The 25,580-nt window shown below is 35.7% G+C and overlaps 1 protein-coding gene across 1 annotated transcript in view; it reads left to right on the forward strand.

Annotated features, from left to right (window-relative positions):
* The first annotated feature begins 3,136 nt into the window (after positions 1-3,136).
* TECRL (trans-2,3-enoyl-CoA reductase like) overlaps positions 3,137-25,580 on the forward strand; it is a 146,965-nt gene continuing 124,521 nt past the window's right edge. Inside the window, exon 1 of the mRNA XM_003415898.4 lies at positions 3,137-3,370. Coding sequence (XP_003415946.1) covers positions 3,137-3,370 — 234 coding nt within the window. The remainder of the gene's footprint in view (positions 3,371-25,580) is intronic.

Below are 25,580 nucleotides of genomic sequence, written 5' to 3' on the forward strand. Positions count from 1 at the left end.
ATGATTCATGTAGCAATAAGCTTCTAAAAGTGACTTAGGCAAAAACAATATATTTCATTCTTTAAAACTACTTTATAGTTCCATAATAGAAATAATAGGTAACGTAAATCTGAAAATAATGATTTTATTACCTTCCAGAGATTTTAACTTAGGTAAATGGACAGATAAATATAAATGATTTTGAATAATGTCCTTTTTTAAAATTTTTCTATTTTTTTCATTTCCCTTGGGAATACTTTATTTTTTTTATTTTGGAATAATTTTATATTTATAAAATATTGCGAAGACCATAATAGATTATCTGTGTACTCTTTAACCAGCTTCCCCTAATGTTAATATCTGAAGTAAACATCCAAAAACATGGTATATATCAAAATTCAGAAATTAACATTAGTATAATACTATTAAACATTGGTACAATAGTATTAAACTATTATTCATATTTCAACAGTTTTTCTACTAATGATCTTTTTCTATTTCAGGAAGCATCCAGAATACGAAGTTGCTTTTTCTAGTCATGTCACATATTGGTTGGGTATTTTGTATAATACCCCTCAATTTGTGTTTGATATTTTCTTATGTTTAGACGACAGTTGAGGGTTTTGGGAAGAACTCAACAGAGGTGAAGTGCTCTTCTCATCTCGTGATATAGGCAGAAACATAATATCAACTTGATTTTTGTGGTGATAATAAGTTTGACTACTTGGTTGAGGTGCTATCTGCCAAGTTTTGCCACTATAAAATTTTTTTTTCCCTCTCTATTCACAATTTTTTAATTGTATTTTAGATGAAAGTTTACAGAACAAATGAGTTCCTCATTAAACAATGAATACACATATTGTTTTGTGACATTGGTTGCCAACCTCACGACATGTCAACAGTCTCCCCTTTTCCACCTTGGGCTCCCCATTACCAGTTTTCCTGTCCTCTTCTGTCTTCTTGTCTTTTCTCCTGGGCTGGTGCACCCATTTAGTCTCCTATGAGTTGGAATTGGCTCAATGGCAATGGGTTATTTTTATTTGTTTGTTTTGTTTTATTGGCCTGTTTAACCTTTTGCTGAAGGGTGAACCTAAGGAATGACTTCAGTACTGAGTTATAAGGGTGTCCAGGGGCATATTCTTGGGATTTCTCCAATCTTTTTTAGATGAGTAAGTCTGGTCTTTTTGTGAGTTAGAATTTAGCTTTACATTTTTCTCCAGCTCTGTCTGAGACTCTCTTTTGTGATCCCTGTGACAGCAGTTGGTGGTGGTAGCTGGATACCATTTAGTTTTGCTAGGCTCAGTCTGCTGGAAGCTATGGTAATTGTGGTCCTTTAGTCCTTTAAACTAATGTTTCCTTTGTGTCTTTGGTTTTCTTCATTTTCCCTCACTCCAGACAGGGTGGGAACAGTGGAGTATCATAGATGGCTGCTCGCAAGCTATTGAGACCCCAGATGCTACTCACTAAAGTAGGACGTAGAACATTTTCTTTATAAACTGTGTTATGCCAATTGAGCTAGGTGTCCCCTGAGACCATGGGGATCATTCACTTTTTTTTTTTTTTTGATTGTTTGTCTTGTTTCACTAAGTGAAACCCACATTGAAGGGGGAGAATATCTGCATGTTTTATTAGAACTCTTCTGTAAGGAAGTTTTGTCCCTTCTCCTATTTATTTACCCAATCATTTATAAGACTAGTGCTCTCACTGCTATGTTAAAAATAGACTATTGATTGGCCAGTGTCAAAGCAAGAGACTGGTTTGGAAGAGCAAAATGAAAGACTGATGATTGGATGGTAGCTGGAATGGTGAGCCGGAATGGTGAGAAAGTTTTCTGATGAATTCAGTGTGAGATGTGAGAGAAAAGGAGGAGTTAAAGACGATTCTAACAACTAGGAAGAACTAGGTTGATAAAGTTGCACAGGATGTGTGTGTGTATATATGCCTGTTTTTTGCTTTAAAAAATATTGTATACCAATTACAGGGTGTCTTAGAAAAAAAAATTTTTTTTTTTTTTAGTTATCTAGTGCTCCTATTACAGAAATACAGACTTTAACAAAGAGAAATTCATATTCTTTCACAATTTAGAAGGCTAGATGTCAGAATTCAGGGTGCCAGCCCCAGTGGAAGACTTTCTCTCTCTGTCAGCTCTAGAGGAAGGTCCTTGTCCTCAGTCTTCCCCTGGACTAGGAGTTTCTCTCAGTAAGGACCCAAGGTCCAAAGGACGCGCTTTTCTCCTGGCACTACTTTCTTGGTGGTATGAGGTTCCCCATCTCTCTGCTTTCTTCTCTCTTTAACAACTCAGAAAAGACTGATTTAAGGCATAGTCTAATCTTGTAGATTGAGTCCTGCCTCATTAACATAACTCTCTCTAACCTTGCCTCTTTAACATCTTAGAGGTAAGATTTACAACACTTAGAAAAATCACATGAGATGACAAAATGGTGGACAATCACACAGTACTGGAAATCATGGCCCAGCAAATTTGACAGATGTTTTAGAAAGACACAATTCAATGTATGATATAGGATTATCTAGGGTATAAAAATTATAACTGAACAAAGTTCAAACAAATCTCCAGTCCTTAATGTGTAGTCAGATTAATAATAATAATATATTTAACCTTATATGTATACATAAACAATAGCTTCTACAGTTTTAATAATTTTTTTGTTTGTTATTTTCATTGAAAATAGAGTCCCAAAATTGACTCGATGCAATGAGTATTTTTTTTTTTTTTTTTGGTTTTTATTCTAATATCCAACATACCTTAATGTGAATGTGTGTGGTAGGAAATGTGTGTTTGAAGGTTAGTACATCCAGAATTTAGAGATAAGGAAAATCCTCTGTTCAGAATCTTTACTTACTTTGCAATTTCAAAACTAGTGATCGTATTAAGAAGTAGAACTAAAAGAAGAGAACAAAATACAATTCAAATGCTGGTAAAGAGATTCTTTTCATTGCAGCAAATCACAATACTGTGTTATATATAGAAATAAGACCAGTCATTGTTTTCAAGCCTGCTAAATAAAACCAAACTCTTGGAATGGCATGCCACTTGACCTTCCAGGGTTTCACCAGCCGTATTTAACTGATGCAAAGGGAACACACTTGCAAGTGTCTCCTGTTGACATGACAGATTCTCCAGTTAGTTCACACAATGTTCAAAAGACACAAATCTCTTGCTTCAGCACGCAAGAAAGAATTATTTTCCAAAGGAGCATCACGGTTCATATTGAAGAATGATTTGAGAAATTTTCAGTGTGTGTCGCAACTTGTGCTCTCAGCAGGCCCTCTGAAACCAGCTCCAGTGGTCAAACATTCAAAAACTATTCATTTTGAGATTGAAATACTTGACGCTCAAACAAGAAAGCAGATATGTATTGTGGACAAGGTGAGTTTTCTTTCTTTCTTTTTTCTTTCTTTTATAGACCCCAGAGATTATTGATCACTTGATTGAATGTTGACAAGTCTGTATTATACTGAATTCCTGTTCTTTAACCCTAAATTTATGAAAAGTAGTACAAACACTTTACAGATTGTTTCATGCAAGATGTGCTGCATATTTTGTACTCAATGTTGGTGGTAGCTAGTAATTAGATTTTAGTTTTCTGGCTAATTATGCCATTGTTTAGGCTGAAATTTCCAGTGCTTAGCCTCTCAGACTACATGACTAAGTATCTTTAGGTTTTCTAATCCTGGAGCTATAAAATAACCCATTGCACATTAATATTATCATAGTTTTTTTTTGGAGGGGTGTGTTTGATGGGACATTTAATTGGTCTTTAAAATCTGAGTAGTTTGCAACAATCATAGGGCCACATTCTGGCCATATAAAAAATTCACTGAAGCCCTGTTTTACTTATGCTATAAATAAATATTGATTTGAAAGGCCGGCATAAATTTAAAGACTTGCTTTAGGTCTACATGCTATGGAAGAATTTGCTGAGCTTGTATTTCCTAATTCTCTTAGGAAATGAGGCAGGGCCCCTTGGAAGTCATTGTTTGAAATTATCATAGTTTTAATAGTATTTGTAGAAGATAACAAGCCATAGTCTATGAAGTTATTAAGTTAGAGCAGTTTAGAGTATATGACAAAATTTAGTCATTTAAGAAAGTATACTGAATTGTCTCAATCATTTGCCTTGAAAAAAGACAATCTCATCTTTTATGTAAAATTTTCTGTTTTCAAAACCACAGTATGCAAGTTCCTAAAACAGTCACTTGCATAATACAATATCCCATTTTTGTCATATTTGCAGATGTTTCACTAAACCAAAAAAAAATCAATTGCTGACTAGTCTATTCCCACTCATAAGTGACTCTATATATATATGCTTCGCTAGGTGAGATAAAAACTGTATTTCCCAGGTTTAAAATTAAAACACACACGTTTATTTTGTAGAGGTATATACGTATGTGAAATTTCAGTACATAATGAGTTTGAAAAGACACTAGTAGTATAACTTATTATGAGAAAGACCGATATTTTCCGTAAAATTATATCTTCATCTATTTTGACTTAACAGAAACATTAAATTTTTTTCCTAAAAAAAGAAAAAAAAAGTCTATCACTTATTCCCTATACCCACAGTCTAGCTGTGCTTCTAAATAAGAAGAAAAATTGTATATTGCTTTAATTGCCCAGCAGATTATGCATGCTTTTTTTTTTTTTTTTTTAGTAATTGCAACACTGCGACTAGCCTATTAGTTGAGTAATATTAACTTTTATTTCTAGATAAAAAAAGAAATATTTAGAGTGTTTCCAAGTTTATACAGGTCATAAGTGGCAGAGAAGAGATTCCAAACCATTTTTATGTAACTTTAAATCTATGCTTTTTCTGCAATACCACTGGGTCTATATATAAATGATGAATATGTATTTGTGTTGTTTGTTGCTGTCAAGTTGATTATTACTCACAGAGACACCAAATGCATGGAGTAGCACTCTATAAGGTTTTGAAGGCTGTGACCTTCAGAAGCAGATTGCCAGGCCTTACTTTCAAGGTGCTTCTGAGTGGGTTTGAACTGCCACCTTTTGGTTACTCCTGCAGGGCTTAACCATTTGCACCATCCAGAGACCTGGATATGTATGAGTTCAATGCAATTTTAACTTATGAATTTTGTGCATAGTATAGTTTCCTTGTTTTATTTTAGTACCTCAGTATTTAGACTTTTTTTTTTTTATCATACAGGAATAAGTCAAATCTAAAAAAAAAAAAAAATCACCATTCAAAAGTTGATATAGTATCGCACTACAAAAAATAAATAAATAAAAACTTACAAGAAGAATACAATTAAATAAGGGGAAACATGGCAGTGAGTGGAATTGAAATGAACATGGCCAGGGATTTTCCAACACTAAGATTCTGAATTAAAAATGGTTATTGTGCACTTTCAGGCATGTATCCAAAGTCTGAAAACAATCCACCCTCAAATAATATGAGAAACTAATGGATTTCTGATGATATTCTTTGTTATTAAGATTTTATTTGAAGCTAAGTCATGGCGTTTTACATTTCTAGGTGTAAATTAAACTACACAAAATTTTAAGAATTCAGGAAGAGTGTTTTTTAGAGATAAGGACATTAGCTTCAGAATCACACATTTGAACTAGGAAGGACCTGGTATTTACATCTCACTTGGCAAAAGCTTAGAGAAACCCAGTAGGCTACACAGGGGATTAACTTTGGATCCCTCTCCATCTTCCAGTGCATAATCAGAGCTACGTTACTACATCCAGATCTTTGACTTCTCAGAAGAACTGGATTTCGTTTCGTATTGTCTGGTTTTGTAACTTGATAAGTTGTTTTATGCTGACAGCAAGACGTTTCAGAGGACAAAAAAAATCTGGATTCATCTACATATTTTTGCTTCATGGTTTCTAACAATTGTATTTCATAAACATGAGAGAGATTGATTTTTCTGTTCAAGATATTGTTTTTGTAGACAAATTAAGGTCATATTAAGTGACTCTTTGAACTTGTCTCTACTCAGTATGCAAAGAAGTGTTGTTTATTTCACTGTATTTCAGTAAACACTATTTCATAAAATAGCAAAAGTTAAAGATCTTGTGCTTTGGAAATATGTATTACTGTATTTGAATCCTGTTACATCACTCGTATGTGTCAAGGCTTAGGAAACTCACTGAATATTTGAAACACAGGACCCTTTTAAGAATATGGTTTAATAAAATCTTATTTTTAAGTTTTTCTAGTTTAAAGTAAAGGGTCGGAATAATATATGCATGTTCTTAGTACTGTGACTTGAACATAATGGGGATAAATTTAAAGAAAGTTTTTTTTTTTATTTGTGTAGTTTTAATTGTCATTTGGAGAAATAAATTCTTATAAATGTCCAAGTAAAAATAAGTGATGGACCTTGTGATGCTGAAGCATAATTTAAATCTAACTTCTTGATATTTGATTATCCATTCACATGACTTGTATAATGCTCAGGTTACATACAATGTTTTCAAATATCATGGGGGGGTATATATATTTTATTCATATATGTTGATCTAAGACAAAGTTTATTTTGCATCTAGATATTGTAATTCAAATTTAAAATGGACAATGTATGTCCTCGAATATTCCTAAGATAAAAAATATTGATTGCAATTTCTGGATTAAAGAAAATAAACAAAATCATATTGTTTTATTAATCACACACACACACACAAACAAGCAAACAAAAAATATTCTCTTGCCTCCACTATCTTCTTCAGCTTCTTCCTCATATCCTTCTTTACTTTCCTGAAACGTTCAATTTTTCTCTCTTCTTATTCTTGCCTAAACCCGTTTCATTCTGGGGTTTGCCTGCACTACTTCTCAGAATCTGTTCTTGTTAAGGTCACCAGTGAGGCAGTGGCAAAGGTTGATTCTCAAGCTTTGGCTTACTTGATATATATCCACAACATTTACCACTGTTAATCACATCCTCTTCTTTAGGCTATTTTTGTTATTTGGGTTCCAGGATAATACGCACATTTTTTTTTTTTTTTTTTAATGCCTATTTGATTGTCCTTGTCGTCTTCTTTGATGATTCTTCATCACCTGATATTAGGTGATATGTGGAGTGGTGCCAACTCAGTATCAGAACTTCTTCTCAACTACAATCATTTACCTCATTGAGCCCCATAGCTTTAAGTGTCATCTGCCTTTTGGAGGATGGTGACTCACATATAACTGCAGCCTATTCTTTTCCCCTGAAATGCAAATCCTTATATCTATCTATCTGGATAATTTCTAGGCATCTGAAACCTAATTATATCTAAAACTGAGAACTTGGTCTTCCCCAAATATCTGCCTCTCTCACAGAGATCTCCAAGTTAGTAAGTGGCAACCGTATCCTCCAAATAGTTTAAGCCAAACACTTGGCAATGTCATGACCTCTCTCTTAATCTCACACCCCATGCAAAACTCATCTTGGCGATACCTTCAAAATATATCCAGACTCTGACTCAATTTTCCCCACCAATGTTGCCAGCACTTCCACATCTTCCATCTGCTTTTTCCATAGTTCCTTCAATATATTTCCTACAGAGTAGCCAGAACTACCCTGTTAAATCTCAGATATCGTTAGTAATTCACATTTCATTCTACTTTATGTCTTTATTTAATTCATTTTTACCTCAAGCCTTTTCCTATCTATTTAAAATTGTAAAATCCACCAACCTTATCTATATTCCTCCTAATGGTTTATTTCTCTACTAATACTTATTTTCATCTAACTTTTTTTTTTACCATGTATATTTTCCTGGTTTTATTTTGTTTAGTATTTGGCCTACCCCAATAATATTTCAGTTTCATGACATGGGAGATTTTTGTTTTGTTCACTGCTGTAGCTCTAGCACTTAGAAAAGTGCTTGGCACACACTTGGCAGACAACAGTCTTAAATCAGTATTTGCTGACATGATGGATGGTTGTCCAAGGCTGTATGGATATGACATTACACTCATGTTTAGTAGTGATAGTGTTGGGATGGAGAAGCATAATTTTGGAAACACATATGATTTTTTTTTTCCAAATCAAATTAACTTTGGAATAAATATAAGCACGTTCATAGAAAAAGACACTTCCTCAAACCATTCCACCAAATGCCTAAATTACTCTTGGCTTTACCTTTTTCCCTCAGCATGGATGTATAAAATTAAAAATTGTAATACTGTATAATTTACTAATAAATAACCATGTTCTAAATGTAAAACCTAACATGTTTTTCATATAAAACATTGCATATAAAGTTATTTATTTAACTAATTTAATAATTCTCTAAGAATGATAAAAATTATATAGCAAATCAAGGTGATAAAATGAAGGGCAACAACTATTGTTTAAAAAAGTTTGCTAATGTCAGTCTTTTATGGTGATATCAAAAGATTCAAGATATTGTAGAAAAAATAAATTTTAGAAATTTAACGACGAATTATTTCCAGTTGCTAACAATCCTTGCCTCACTTCTATTTTAGAAAATACCAGGAGCTTGTCTAGCCATAAGTCAATGATTCAAGAGCACAGCATGAACTCTAAAAGCTGGGGCTGGTGAATGTCCCCAATATTATTCTATTCTTTTTTCTTTTCTGCAAGGAATTTGGCTTCACAAGCCCTCTTCTTCCTCTTATTTTATTTTCTCTGCATTTAAACTCTCAAAAGCTTTTTTTAAAGAATTCTTTTCCCAAATAAAATAAAATATTCAATTATTCTCTAATCTTTCTAATAGTAAAAATACCAATTTGCACTAACCCAAATACCAATTTGCACTAGAAAATAGAATTATAGGACAGTAAGAATGTGAGTAAATTCATATGTAAAAATTATACCTTTAATAATCTGGGTAGAGATTTGGAGAATTTGTAATTTCCAACATTGTCACTGTTAATGTACGACCTTAGGCATGATACTTAGTATATTTTGGCCTCTATTCCTTCATCTGTAAAATGGGAATGGTGCCTGCTTTAAAATGGCATCATGATAGTTTTAAGACTTTCATGAATATGCAAGTTATACCTTCTTCATTTTCTTCCTCTACTCCTCTGCCTTGAAGTCCCTCTCTTCCTCAGTTCTCTTCCTCCGACTTCTTGCTATATTGCATAACAAAATTGAAAGCTCCCAAAAGTTGAGTTCAGAGAGAACAGAATTTTAATATAAATGTGACACTTATTTTTCCTTTATCCTTTGGCATGGCCCTATATCTTTAACCCTCATTGTCCTTATGTATAAAAGTAATTAGGTACTATTACTCTTCCTTTTTACAGAGGGAGAAACTATGGCATGGAGAGTTTAAATGACAAGCTAAGTGTATGGTAGTATATGTTCTGCACCTTTCTTCTGTTATAAACTACTTCTTTAAAAAAAAATAATAATAACATGTCGTTAGCATGTGTAGTTTAAAAATGCCCATGTTCAGTTTAATTTTATGACTGCACTGTTTGATTTCCCATATAGACGCTGTATTTCAGAACAGGGGAGCATCTTTGGAGGATTATGTTTGCCCTTCCTTTTGAGACAAATAATAATGGCTTTTAAGTTTGTTTTGTTTTAGACACTAAGGATGGTATCATTTACTGAGTCCTCTTTGTTTTGTTGTTATTTGTTTGTCTGCTTCTTATTTTTAGTACTAACAAGTAGGGGGTAGATAAGAAGCACTCAGTTTTGTTCATTTTTAAGCTGGAGATGTTTGTGAAACATCCAATTAGAGATGAGTTAGAATGGACTCCACTGCAATGTTTGTTTTTTTAGTAGGTGACTAAGTTTCCCTGGTGGCACAGTGGTTATAGCAATTAGCTGCTAACTGAAAGGTCAGTGGTCTGAACCTACCAGTCTGAAGGAGAAAGATGTGGCAGTCTGCTCCCATAAAGATTACAACTTTAGAAACTATGAGGTAGTTCTACTCTGCCCTATAGGGTCACTATGAGTTTGAATCAACTCAACAGCAATGAGTTTTTGCTTTTAATAGGTAACTGGGTGTGAAGATTAGTGCCTAGATCTCAGGTGAGTGACATTTATTTAAGCATATTGGTTTGGGAATCAGGGATAAATAGGTAGTCCTTGCAATCATGAAAGTAGAGATGATAGAATTCAGAAAGGACAGTGTGATAGACGAAAAGAAAAGTACCTATGACAGAGGCCTGAGGAATCTCAACACGTTATGATCTGGCACTTAAAGTGTAGATAGCAAAGGAAATTGGAGCCAGAGGAGAAAATGTTGCATCATAGAAGCTTAAAAGAGAGTGTGTGAATGAGAAGGGAGTGTTTGGGAATGTCAAATACTGCTAAGAGGCACAGAGAAATATTATAGGTATCCCTTGTATTGAATGTTTGGGTGTCCATTGTCGAATTTAGTTCGACCACTTTAGATAGAGTGGTTTTGAGGAAAAGGTAGTCTGGAATGGGGTGACACCCAAAGGGAACTTAAAAAAAAGTTTACTGGAAGACATTTCTTTCGTATGTAATAGTATCTGAAAAAACATATTTGTCCCAAACTCTTCTTTCTTGAATTCTATACTATCTGTTATGTAGCCCAATTTACATCCTTGGAATTATTTTCTACCCCTTCTCTATAACTCCACATTTTAGCAGGTTTTTTGAGTATACTGCTCACCAGTCCCAGAATACATTTTGTAATTTTCATTCTTCCAGTTTGGGGCAAATGTGATCCCTCTGCCTGGATTGTCTTCTGTCACAATTTGTCCTTTTCATATTCATTCTTCAGGGTTCAACTAAGATGACAATGGCTTTGTGTGCTACTCTTGATCTCTTATAAGCAGATAGATTCTTTTTCCCAGAAACTGTTTTAATGTAATCCAGAAGTTAGGAATGAGCATTTATAAACTATCCTATCAATTTATTTTGTATTTATTGAATCTAATAAAAATAATGAAAATTTGAGGAATTGTATTAGCTATATCAATATTTCATTTTTTCTATCAATTTCTTTTTATTATATTTTAAGAGAAAAAGAAAAAAAAAATCTTTGTCCTCTGTAGTTTGAGAGCATCTGAACTGGATGACATGTGCATGAACTTTCCAACATTGCTACAATCCAAATGGATCAAGTGACCTGAATGATATAGTGCAATAAATACACCTCAGATACAAAATTAGAACATGTCATCTCCAGGCTTCTCACAATTTTCATCCTAAAGATTCAATTTTTTTGACAGGCAAAGTAAAACAATCATTCTCAAAGGCTTGAGTGGTAAGTACAGAACAGAACATACAGCTAAAGTGACTTAAAGGTTTAAACCAAGAAAAAAGTGGCAAAGTCATGATTTCTTGGGAAAATTCCTATTTGACCAAAGTAAATATGGAAAAATAGGAGAACAAAGTCTAACCATTAAAGGAAGGGAATTCAGAGGAGCATATTGTACAATGAAAGGAATTCCTGCCTTCTATTAAATCAAAGGAGCCCTGGTAGTGCAGTGGTTAAGAGCTACGGCTGCTAATCAAAAGGTTGGCAGTTCGAATCCACCAGCTGCTCCTTGGAAACCCTATAGGACAGTTTTACTCTGTCCTATAGGGTCGCTATGAGTGGGGATTGACTTGGTGGCAATTTTTTTTTTTTTTTGGCTTGTTTTATCAAAAGGCGCCCTGGTGTTGCAGTTGTTAAATGCTCAGCTCCTAACTGAGAGGTTGCTGGTTCAAACCCACCAACCACTCTGTGGGAGAAAGATGTGGCAGTCTGCTTCCATAAAGATTACAGCCTTGGAAACCTTATGGGGCCCTTCTACTCTGTCCTATAGGGCTGCTATGAATCAGAATCAACTTGATGGCAATAAGTTTGAACTTTTTTTTTAAATCAAAACTGAGTTAAAAAAAATCAAAAGCTAGAAATTCATATTTAAAAACTACATAGGCATAGATAAAAATTCCCGTGTAAATAATCTAGCAGTAGATTAGTAGCTATATCCAAGGGAGACATGTTAAGGCCGGAGGACTATGCTTACTTTGTTATTAAAATTAAGCAGCCATTTTACGAGTGGCTACTGGCATAATGGTTAAGCTTTCAGGTGCTAACCAAAAGATTGGTGGTTGAAACCCACCTAGCGGCTGAGTGGGAGAAAAACCTGGAAATCTTTTCCCATAAAGATTGCAACCTAGAAAACCCCGTAGTACAGCTCTACTCTGTCACATGGGATCGCTGTGAGTTGAAATCGACACCATGGCACTCAAGAACAACAACAACAGCTATACTTTAGATTACATGTGGTTGAAAATCAGGTATATTCCCTTATCCGAAGATATATGGATGTAATTGGAATGACAGGTACACATATGTAATTTAAAAGAAATTATTGTATGGCCAAAAAAAAAAAAAAAAAAAAATGTGATTTCAGCACAAATTATACAAAGAATAATAATGAAATAATTTTATCCAATAGAGGCTTTGGCATGAGGTTGAGAATCTAATCATTATTCAGCTGAAGGAAATACTCAGAATAATCTAAGAAACAAACAAACAACAACAAAAAACAGTAAAATATACAAACCTGGTTGGGGTGGAGAAAGCTTTCCAAGAAGAGGAGTTAGAATGGCAAAGGCAAAACCCAGGAAAGGAGCAAACAAGACCTCTGGCCTTTTATGATTAAGTTCAGGATGCGATGGTGCAGACTAAACTGAGACTGGAATGGTGTGGTTAGAGCTGATTGAGGAGGGCCTGGATGTCTTGCTAAAGCATTTGTAAATTTTCTTCTCAAATCGAGGGTTCAATATCAGATGTAACTTTCAAGAAATTGACTCTGGCCACAAGATGGAAGATAGAATGGATACAATAAAGACTTAAGAGAGAGAGTCCAGTAAAACTGAGAAGGAAAGCTTTAGTGAGCTTTCCCAAGACCTCCATGTTTGGGAGGCAGCATATCATGGAATCTGCTTAGGTAGTGGAGCTACTCACACATCTCTCCTCTTTAACCAACTTTGTGGTTACCATGTGGTAATCCAATTATTTTCCTAAAATTTTGTCTTCTAATTTGTAATTTTTTAAGATATCAATACATTTTTAAAACATTTATGTTTATCGACACCATATTTATATTTACTGACACCATTATCTTATTAGAGGCACCGGGTAAATATCCTTTTCTTTAAAGAATTCCTAGAAATGGCTATGGCCCAGAGTATTGAATAAATTAGGACATGTCTAACAAGTTAAAATTGACAACCTTAATAATAATTAATATAAAAATTGTTACATCCATATATGTTAGAAAATTTTAAAATAAAGGAAGCAATAAAATTTTCACATTTGTAATTAATGTATTGAATGTAGATAACTATCTTTTCTTTTATGTATCTGTGTATAATATGAGTTTGGGGAATAAGTATAAAACTGTTCAAATTAAGTACAAATCCTTGGGCATGTGTCTAGGACACACTTGAAACCTTTTAAAACATTTGAACAACGATCATGTATTTAGCAAAATAGAATCAATAATAAAAAAAAAATACTATAGTTGCTGTTAAATGTCACAACAGTCCATACAGGTTGTACAGATGTATATTGCCAGGTGCAATAGAATTTAAATGTGTTATTATAAGGGAAAGGAATATGATATTTCATTACTGTTTTAATTAAATTTAGTTTATCCTACAATTTTATCCTTTTCATTTGTAATAAATTACGACAAGCTCCCTGTCTATAAACCTGGAAATTTACATTCTTTACTACTTAGTTCTTTTGCGGTCTAACAGTTCAAACAAAAAAACATAAAAACTGTGTTTGCATAATAAATTTTTGAGGGATAATCTTGGGGTGCATTTTTTTTTTTTTTTGCTTTTGTTTGATTCTTTTTTCAGAAATTAAAGTTTTATCATAGGCATGTCTCTTTTCCAAATCTGTTGATTTTATCTGTATTTTTTTCCAGCATAACAAAAAATGTCACAATCATTGCCTAACTTTATTCTGTGGCTTAGAGTATATTTAATCACACTATGATTTTTTTGTTGTTATTTTTCTCTTTCACTACCCTTCATGAGCATAGGTTACTAGTGACGACTTTGTTTTCTGAAACTGTTCCTCAAAAAATTACATTTAACTAATGAGCAGTGACTTGAGGCATTGATAAGAAAGAAAATTCCATCACTTCATATTCTAAATTCTCTAAAGCCTTTGGAGAGAGAGGTCTGAAGGGGCAAAAGTACAAGTGGAAACTGATATTTATAGCACAATATGACTTTTAATGTTCTCACACCACATGTTTCTGGGCACAAATGTGTGCCCTCTGAGATCTGAAACATTACATTGTTAGAGGCATGGAAGTGATGACATTTATATTTTTTTCTAGAATTTATATAACAAAACATCGAAGCTCAGCATAGTCCTAAATTATGCGTACATGTGTATGATCTTAGATTTACATATATTGACTTTGCATCTTGTTTTCTTCTATGAAACATATGATATGTGTATGGCTACAAGGCTTTGCCTTCTTCCACAGATGCTCCAGAGATATCTCTACAGCAATGTGCCTTCAGTTAAAGCCCAAAAGACTGGGGATCTAAGGCATTTACAGGAGATAATTCAAAGGCTTAAAGGACAATTGCTTGAAAACAGTATTACCACTTAAACGATTTCAGTTGATTATTATCAAGGACCAACAAGAATATCTTGCAGGGCATAATCTTAGGAACATTGCCTTCCTTCCTCCCTCCCTCCCTCCCTCTTCCTTTCATCTTTCTTCATTATTAACCAAGCATCTTTCAGTTGATAATCACTGTAATAGACCCTGGGAACTCCAGCATGAAAACAAAATATAACAACACAAAATATAATACATGCTCTTCATACGTTCAGGGAATTGTGACGGATAGTGACATGTAAACAGTCTAACTCAAGATAATGCAATGCAGGCTGAAATAGAGGTATGAATACGGGGCTGGCTCAGCACAGATGATGAAATGTTTTTTTACTGAAGAAAATGAGAACAACTTTGGTAATCTCTTCCAGCCCCAGCATACTGAAGGATCATCATGGGGACATCTCTAACAGTAAAGGGCAGTCTCCTAAAGTAGAAATTATCTCCTGTAAATGCCTTAGATCCCCGGCCTTTTGGGCTTTAACTGAAGGCACATTGCTGTAGAGATATCTCTGGAGCATCTGTGGAAGAAGGCAAGGGTGAATTCCTTACTCACTTAAGAGTTTCAAATGTGCAAACCTTTCAGGCTTCACGCGATTACTATCTTTTATTAGTGGATTTTAAAACTGACAGTCACCGAATAAATTTCAATCCCTGTTGATCTACTGGGATTCAATTGAGTAACCTGAGCCCACCAGTCTGTCACCACTTAAGGCCTATGAATGTTGCACTCACTTATTTTCCTATCAGAAGTCAGGTCTCTTTGAGACACATTTATTTTGAAATGCCTACTGTATCTAGATAACAAACCTTATACTTGAGAACTGCTCTTATTCTTAAATTTTAAGGAATGCTTCACTTCTGCCTACTTATAAACTCATCATGCCAGCATTATTTTGTGAAAGGAGTGAATTATTTCAATTCCTGTCTTTTTTAAAATTATCTTTTAATTTTTGTCATTAGGAATCATTAGCGTTTCCAAAATTAGAAGTTAATATTACTTCAATTTGCTTATTCAGGCCTTTCTGACTTTGCAATGATTGGTTATTTGATTTAAAAAATTCAAAATGCAATATAATTACTAATTTCTTTTAGTGAAAGATTTGATAAATTACTGGCTGTATCACTGAGTCATTTATTGCCAATACTGATTTGTGTGTCTTTGAATATAGATTTATTATCTGTTATGGTAAGCTGTATTTAATAAAAACCTGTAAAAACTATTATAACCCACAACATAATTTAATCATGATTAGCACACAGAATCCTGAGGCAATAATCCAAAGGATGTGGTACTCATCTGTTGCAGCTGGAAACATTTCCAAAACCTCTCACTCTCAAATTCCTGAGGAACTATCTTTATCTTACGGGCTATTTTTATGTAGAAATATCTTAACTCTTGACGTGATAATAAGAACATAAACAGCAAGAACAGCCAGAAACCTTGAAGAGCTGATTACTAAAATAAAATATGAATCATTTTAATATAGAAAGGAACTATCATATAGGTTTTTTAGTTACTAAAAAAAAAAAAAAATAGAGCCATTAATTTACTTATTTGTGTTTCCTTTTCATTGACCATTTCTGGCATTCTATAAATATCTTTTTAGACCTGTGCTGTTAATAGAATTCCTACAACTTAAGTTAATGGTCCATGCATGTCAGCTTAGTTATTTACATATAATTTGGCTTGAAAATTAGGTATTTTAGCAAGGGACTGAGAGATGGTCAGGGGGCTCCCTATAATATAGAACTCACCTATCCAGCTAATTCTTGAATAATTTGATCAATAAAGCCTCATTTAGACAGTTTAGACAGCATCTGACTTTCTGGATTCCCCTTTTTTTCACTACATCCAGTAAATTGATTAATCATGCCCATTACATACTTAATTTGCTGCCTCACTGACCTGTTATCATCATCGTTTAAATCACAATCACCTCAAACATAAAATAGTTTACACTGGCTTTCACTGAACACCAACGGTGTGTTAAAAAAACAAAACAAAACAAAACATAATACAGTTCAACCAATTGGTTATAGCATAGATAGGTTACACAAATTTATGTTGGCAGGTGATATAGAATTTAGAATTTGGTATTACAAGGGAAAAGATCACGTTATTCTCTTATCATTTGAATTGTCCTCTGAAGTTCGTTCTCTTTCTAGGAAACAAACTGATTCTTTTAGAGTTATATTACATCACTCCTCTGATCGAAACTTTCTAATGGCTACCGTATCATTCAGGACAAAATCCAAAGTGCTTTTCCATGGTGTACAAGGTTAAGCATTATTTCCTCACCCTTATTTCTTGGATCAGAACTTCGACCACTTTCTCCCAAACTCACTTTGCTGGAAGCACACCAGCCTGCTCGAGTTTCTCAAAAAGTCCTGATGCGGTGATCACTTAATATCTCTGCCCTTGAAGTTTTCTCTGCCTGGAACAACCTTCTTCAGGATATCTGCGTATTTGCTAGCTAGCTTAGGTCTTTATTCATAGATCCTTCCCTTCCCTTTCTATCAGAATCATACTTATTTCCATCATTTCTACTTAAGGTTGCTATGAGTCGGAATTGACTCAACGGCAATGGGTTTAGTTTGGCTTTGGTTTTACATGCTTTATTTTTTTCTCCTTAGAACTTGTCATCCTCTGATACATTACATGTGTATTTCCTCATTGCCTGTCTCATTTCTTATAGAATATAAATTCAGTAAAGGTCATTATGCCATAGCAATTTAAACAGTCGATTCAGGTACCAGACTGTTTTTAATCCAACTCTGCTGCTTACTGGCAATTTGACATGGGTCAGATTACCTACGATATTACTATATCAGTTTTCTCACTCTCAAGTGGCATTAAGAATAGTATTTGACTTGTTAAGAAGGATTAAATGAGGTCACTGTTTATGACAACACCTCGTACCTAGAAGGCATTGCATGAATCCATAAGTGTTATTTATTGTTTTAAAACAGAGTGAGGCATTTTTTCTGCTCCTATATATACGGAACATAGAAGAGTTACAGCTGTGTAGTTACTGCCCAATGAATATTTTTTTGAATTAAAGAAAACTCATTTTTTTACATAGTTTTATCATACTATATTTGTTTAGCTTAGATTCTTCAGAGAATGATGGATTTGTAATTCACCAATGTGTTAAAGTTTATATATATGTATATATATGTACATCTATATGAGTCGTAATTATGTTATTGCAATATATAAAAAGTATTTTGATACAATACAAAACAGTTTTCCAATTTCCTAAACAGTAAAGGAAGTCCAGATTACCTTTAAATGCTTAAACATCATTGAAATGGATAATTCTCCATTTGGACAGTACAATTTGATTTTACTTACAGTGAAAATTCTTGATAGTCTATAAAATTCTGAATGTATTCTGCATTCATAAAAGTTATTTTATATAGATTGTATTTTAGGTAAAATCTGGAGATGACTTACCTGTAAGATATTTGCTTACTAAGAAATACTCCTGCCTTGTCCATTCTGAGTAAAATGCATACAATTATTTAATATATTTGCTAATATAAAACCTTCTAATGGGAATTCTAACAGGTTTTCTTCCCCCCCAACTTTCCCAAGTAAATATGACTTAAACATAATTCTCTAGGCTAGTAGTCTTTCTCATGTACCAAAGATCCAGAAGGAAAAGCTCTTGCCAATGTGGATACTTGATCCTCAATTGTGATAAATTAACATTTAGAAGCAAAATTTTGGTCAAAATAAACTTAATTTACTTTTTTTTACTTACTATTTTAAGATTAATTTCCTTTGATAAGACAGAATCAGTAATGGGGAGAATTTTAAGGTTTTCAGATTCCGGCTTACTTACTTATTTTTCCCATCTACACAATTAATGGACATTTTAGAAAATGGATAAATAATTTTGATGATTCTTTATCCTTTTTAACAGCTGCCAAACTAATAAAATGTATAAAAAATTATGAATAAACTTCTTGATGAAGCTACAGGGACATCAACTTAGTAATTAGAAGGTCTTATATGTTTTGTTAATTATCATCTTTTCCTGTCTTTGTCCTCTGAGTACAACTAAAGAATTGAAAGAGTAGATCAAGCACAGACCTGTGACTAGTTGAGTAGCACTGTCTGAATCAGTTAGTGGTTAATTACAATTTTCCTACTCTATTTGTCTAAAATTGATCCAGAAAGGGCACTTCCAAGATTTCTTCAAAATTAGCATTTTTTAACATGTGAAAGTCAAAGGGAATTAAAAAAAAAAAAACTTCATTAAATCTTGTACTAAAACCTATTCCTTCAGAAGAACGTATTAGTCTTGAAAGTTTACACATTCAGAGCAAAAAATACATGTCAAATTGGAATATTGTTATCTAAATTGTTCTAAAGAAAAACATACAATGTTTGCAAAGGAATTTAATCTTAAAACACTTTCTATATCAAATAAGGGAATTTAAATCCTACTCAATTATCCGACTTGATAAAAGAAAAAAAACAAATTATCACGACTTGATACACGTGATTTATTTTGGACTTCTTCAAACATTAACTAAAAATGTGTGAAATCCCGTATAATGTAAATAAATGTTGAAATATTAACTACAATAACACTGTTGTTGTTGTTAGGGGCTTTGAGTCAGTTCCAATTCATAGAGACTCTATGTAGAACAGAAGGAAACACTGCCTGGTCCCGCTCCATCTTCACAATCATTACTATGTTTCAGTTCATTGTTGCAGCCACTGTGTTAATCCATCTCATTGAAGGCTTTTCTCTTTTTCACTGACCATCTACCAAGCATGATGGCCTTCCCCAGGTACTGGTTGGTCCCTCTGGATAGCATAGCCAAAGTACGTAAAAACAAAAGTGTATCATTTTGCCTTCTAAGGAGCATTCTGGCTATGCTTCATCCACAATAGAAATGTTTGTTCTTCTAGCAATTCAAGATATATTCAATATTCTTCATCAACACCATAATTCAAAGGCATCAGTTCTTCTTTAGCCTTCCTTATTAATACTCCAGCTTCTGCATGCAATCGGGTATGGGTATGAAGCAATTGGAGATACTATGGCTTGGGTCAGGCACACGTTACTCAAGGTGAAATCTTCACTTTTTAACACTTTAAAGGCATCTTTTGCAGCATATTTCCTCAATGCAATATATCTTTTGATTTATGGACTGCTGCTTCCATCGCCATTGATTATAGATCCAAGTAAAATGAAATCCTTGACATCGTCAATATTTTCTCTCTTTATCATGATACTTGTTATTGGTCCAGTTGTGAGGGTTACTGTTTACTTTATGTTTATGTGTAATCCACACTGAAGGCTGTAGTCTTTGATCTTCAACAGTAACACTAGGTTATTATCATTAAGGCTCTTATGGATTGTTGGAACAACCAATACGTAAACCTTTGATAATGGACCTTCATAAAATGCTAGCTGAACACACGCAAAACTCTTACTAAGTAAGGGGTTATGGATGATTCCAATTATTTTTTCCTAAATTTAATGGATCTTGAAATGAGTCTTGATAGACGTATTTTTAGTCTTGGAATAAATAGCATGTGAGCTTGAGGTAACCCTATCAAAAGAAGGTGCATATAATAGCGCTAATGAGTAAGTAAAACTGAAACAAAACAAAGAACCATGTTAAAAAAAAAATAGAATACAACATTTCCAAAATATAATACAAATATCTAATTTTAATGATCAAAATATAAGTTAAATATACATGTGCAAATATGTAATATATGGAGCCCTGGTGGCACAGTGGTTAAAGCTCAGCTGCAAACTAAAAAAAGTCAGCAGTTCGATCCTCCAGCCACTCCTTGGAAACCCTGTGGGGTCCTCTGTATAGATCATTTTAAAAATATTTTCTATTATCTTCTAGAGGGATCAGTGCTATAAAACATTTGAACATTTCATACTCATAGAATGCTTTAGTGTCTTTTGTTATTTGCATTATAACTCAAATGGGAAAAAAAAAATACTTGTCTTAGGCTGGATTCTCTAGAGAAGCAAAATCAGTAAAGCATATAAATATATATATAACCAAACCAAACCCACTGCCGTCGAGTAGATTCCGACTCATAGCGACACTATAGGACAGAGTAGAAATGCCCCATAGAGTTTCCAAGGAGCACCTGGCGGATTTGCACTGCCACCCTCTTGGTTAGCAGTCATAGCACTTAACCACTATGCCACCAGGGTTTCCATAAATATATATAGAGAGATTTATATCAAGGAAACAGCTCATGTAATTGTAGGGGTTGGAACGTCCCAAGTCCTTGGATCAGAATAGAGGCTTTCTCCAGTTCATGGAGTGGCAAAGGCTTGTGAACCCAAGATGAGCAGGTTGGTGAGCAGGGCTCCAGCTCACAGGCTATGATGGTCAAGGAATCCCCAAGGCTGGCCGCCAAGACTACAAGGTTTCTCCTGAGTCACATGGCTGCAGGGGCTGGAAAACTCAAGATAGGCAGGTCAGGGAGCAGGACTCTTGGAGGCTGTAAAGGTCGACTAATCCCAAGGTGGACAGGTAAGCTGCAAACTCAAGTCCCAAGAACCGGAGATCAGACAAGAGAGATCTGCTGGATCCAGAACAAGCCAACGACCTTTGCAACATGAGCAGAAAGGAAGTAGGCAGTGGAAGGTGGAGAAATGAAGGCTGATAGGGTGGTGAACCACGACAGGTCCTAACCCACCAGTATCACTCAGCAGATTCCATCATGGGGGTGATCACACATCAAATTTCGACACGGAAGTGATCACAACATTAGATAACTTCCAAAACACTGAGAATCATGGCCCAGCCTAGTTGACATGCAATCTTAACCATCATAGTCCACCCTTTTGTCAACTTGGCATCTGTACACATCTCCCAAACCACACATAATCTCTGAATTACAGTTATGCTTGTGCCTAACATGATACAACTAACACACATAAACCAAGACTGTAGTAACCCCATTTACATCTTATATTTTTTAAGTGAAAAAAACCAAAAATATCTGATGCACATATACAAAGCAGAAATATTCAAAGCAATTACAACCCTCACTTCTGCAATGGGTCATGTGGCTGTAACCACTATTTAGAACTACCTTCTTCCACCACCCATTCTGTATTCCCTTTGCCCTTAGCAAGCACCTCAGCTGGTCGTGATTCTTTGCCTGGTGACCTTCATTCCTGAAGGGCCTGGGACATTATTAGTCATGTCAGAGCTGAGGTGCTGTAGTTTTCCATTGATTTTAATCAAAGAACATGGTAATGCTAAAAGAGCCACTAAGGATTCTTCTGAATTCCAGGCACACTCTTCTTTACCTCCATTATGTAATATCAATCTGATTTCCTCTTGGTAGTCTGACTAAATCACATTAGCCAGTATGGTAACTCCCTTCTTTGCCTGTTGATCCAGAAGCATAAGGAGCCCAAAGTGGCCAGTTGGTGTTCTTAGCTTCTAGTTCAATGGAATCAGTGATGTGTCTCCAGGTGGAAGCATTCCTCCCTTTGGAACTAAGGCCTCTAGTTCTGTAACACATAAGCTCACAAAGACAGAAAGAAAAAAATCTTACAAGTGGGTTACTAGGGCAATTGTGAGTGGTGCCTCTCCCATATCCACCCCTTGATTCCTGGACCCATGAATCCTTGCTATGGAAGAAACAGCACCATATATTTGATGCTGGTTTGGAGCATATACAGTCTACTAGAGAACATCACCCCAACCCTGCAAGGTATTGCCACCTAGCTGGCTCTGTAATTGTGTCTTTAGGAGGCCATTCCATCATTCTATTAAGCCAGTTGCTTTAGAATCATGGGAAATATGGTAAGACCAGTGAATTACATGAGCATGGGCACACTGCCACACTTCATTTGCTGTGAAGTGAGTCCATTGATCAGAGGCAATGCCGTGTGGGATATCATGACAGTGGATAAGGCATTCTGTAAGTCCATGGATGGTAGTTTTGGCAGAAGCATAGAGTGCAGCAAGGCCAATCTATATCCAGCAAAGACAAAACATTGCCTTTTCCATGATGGAAGTGGTCCAATGTAACCAACTTTCCACCAAGTTGCTGGTGGGTCACCTTGAGAGATGGTGCCATATCAGGGACTTAGTGTTGGTCTCTGCTGCTGGCAGACTGGGCACTCAGCAGTGGCTGTAGCCAAGTCAGCCTTGGTGAGTAGAAGTCCAAGTTGCTGGGACCATGCATAATCCCCATCCCCACCACCATGGCCACTTTGTTCATGAGTCCATTTGGCAATGATGGGAGTAGCTGGGCAAAGAGGATTAGTGGTTTCCACAGAATGCGTCATCTTACCCACATTGTTAAAATCATCCTCTGCTGAGGTCACCTTTTGGTGAGCATTCACATGAGACACAAATACCTTTACTTCTTTGGCCCATTCGGAGAGGTCTATCCACACATCTCTTCCCCATAAATCCTTGTCTCCAATTTTCCAATCATGCTCCTTCTAAGTCCCTGACTATCCAGCCAAACCATTGGCCACAGCCCATGAATCAGTACACAATCACACATGTGGCCATTTCTCCTTCCAAGCAAAATGAACAACCAAGTGCACTGCTTGAAGTTCTGCCCATTGAGAGGATTTCCCTTCACCACTGTCCTTTGGAAGAGGGGTCCCAGAAAGAGGCTGGAATGCTGAGACTGTCCACTTTCGAGTGGTGCCTGTATATCTTGCAGAACCATCTGTAAACCAGGCACAAGTTTTCTCTTCTTCAGTCAACCAATCATGAGGAACTCTCCATGAGGCCATAGGTGCAGACTGGGAAATGGAATGTAATGTGACAAGAGTGGAGACTGTGGGCATTTGGGCCACTTTCTCATGCAACTTACTTGTGCTTCAGGTCCTGTTTGGGCCTGATCTCGTATATACCACTTCCATTTAACGATGGAGTGCTGCTGTGCACATCCAACTTTATGACTCTGTGGGTCAGACAACACCCAGTTCATGATGGGCAGCTCAGGCCACATGGTGACTTGTTGGCCCATGGTTAAGCTTTCAGTCTCTACTAAGGCCAAGTAATAAGCCAAAAGCTGTTTCTCAAAAGAAAAGTAGTTAGTTATCTTCAGAGGATGGAAGGGCTTTGCTCCAAAATCCCAAGGGCCTACACTGTGATTTACTGATAGGGGACTGCCAAAGACTCCAAAAAGAATCTCTATCTGCCAAGGACACTTCAATCACTATTGGATCATATGGCCGAAGTGGCAGAGTGGCTTGCACAGCAGCCTGAACCTGTTGTACAGCCTTCTCTTGTTCTGGTCCCCATCCAAAACTAGCAGCTTTTTGAATCACTTGATAAATAGTCTGGAGTAGCACACCAAATGAGGAATATGTTGCCTCCAAAATCCACAGAGGCCCATTAGGCACTGTGCCTTCTTTTTAGTTGTGGGAGCAGCCAGATGCATTTACTTGTCCTTCACTTTAGGGGGAATATCTTGACACGCCTCACACCACTGGACTCCTAGAAATTTCACTGAGGTGGAAGGCACTTGAATATTTGTGCGATTAATTTCCCACCCTCTAGCAAGCAAATGTTTTACAAATAAGTCCACAGTCATTGACACTTCTTCCTTACTGTGTCCAGTCAGCATAATGTCATCAATGTAATGGACCAGTGCAATATCTTGTGGAAGGGAAAGACATCCAGGTCTCTGTGGACTAAATTAAGACATAGGGCTGGAGAGTTGATATAGCTCTGAGGTAGGTAAGTGAAGGTGTATTGCTAGCCTTGCCAGCTGAAGGCAAACTGCTTCTGGTTGTCCTTGAAATAGCTGTGGAGAAAAAGGCATTCACCAGATTAATACCTACATACCAGGTACCAGAAGAAATATTAATTTCCTCAAGCAATGAAACTACATATGGAACAGGAGCTGTAATCAAAGTCACCACCTGTTAAGTTTTTGATAATCTACTGTCATTCTCCAAGAGCCGTTTGTTTTTGTACAGGCCAAATAGGAGAGTTGAATGGGGATATGGTGGAATCACCACTGCTGCATCCTTCAAGTACTTGATGGTGGCAGTAATCTCTGCTATCCCTCCAGGAATGCGGTTTTGTTTTTGGTTCATTATTTTCCTAGGAAGGGGCAGTTCTAATGGCTTCCACTTGGCTTTTCCTACCATAATAGCCCTTACTTCAATTGTTAGGGGTCCAATATGGGGGTTCTGCAAGTTGCTGAGTATATCTATTCCAATTATGCATTCTGGAACTGAGGAAATCACTATAGGATGGGTTTGGGAACCCACTGGGCCTACTGGAAGGTGGACATGAGCCAAGACTTCATTAATAACCTGACCTCCATGTTTCCCTACTCTGACTGGTGGGCCACAGTGATGTTTTGGGTCTCCTGAAATTAATGTCAATTCAGAGCCATTATCCAGTAATCCCTGAAAAGTCTGATTATTTCCTTTTCCCCAATGAATAGTCACTCTTGTAAAAGGTCATAGATGCCTTTGGGGAAGGCTGGGGAGAGATTAACAATATAAATTTTTCGTCAGTGTATTGGAGTCCTTCCTCAAGGGGTCCCGGCCTCCCCTTCAGTCAAGTGGTTGTGGGTCTTTAAATTCGCTCAAGCCTGGGAATTGCTTGAGAGACTGTGACTTTCTATTTTGGTTATTTGAGTTAGATTGCTGTTCACCTGATCTAGAATTCATCCATTTGTACAGATCAAGCAAATATTTAGTAGGTTTCTCATTTATTTCACTCCTATGGACACCATGACTAAGTAGCCAGTGCCTTAAGTCCATATAAGTTAGACTATTCTGATTACTGCTTTGACTCCACTGTCCATTACTGTAACTATGGCCACCTTGTCTTTGTTGATTGAGAGCAGCTATATGGCCTCTATTACTATGGGCTCCCATCAGACCCACCGTAGCTAGGTGTCTGAATTCAGTTAGGGCGGTTCCCACTGTCAAACCTGATTTACATAAAATAGCAATCACAGTAGTCTTCAAGGATGCTTGAGCTCCCTTCACAAATTTTTTCCTCAGAGTTGCAGTAAAAGGTGTGTCC

This window comes from Loxodonta africana, chromosome 5 (genome assembly GCF_030014295.1).
Source record: "Loxodonta africana isolate mLoxAfr1 chromosome 5, mLoxAfr1.hap2, whole genome shotgun sequence".
NCBI classification, from domain to species: domain Eukaryota; kingdom Metazoa; phylum Chordata; class Mammalia; order Proboscidea; family Elephantidae; genus Loxodonta; species Loxodonta africana.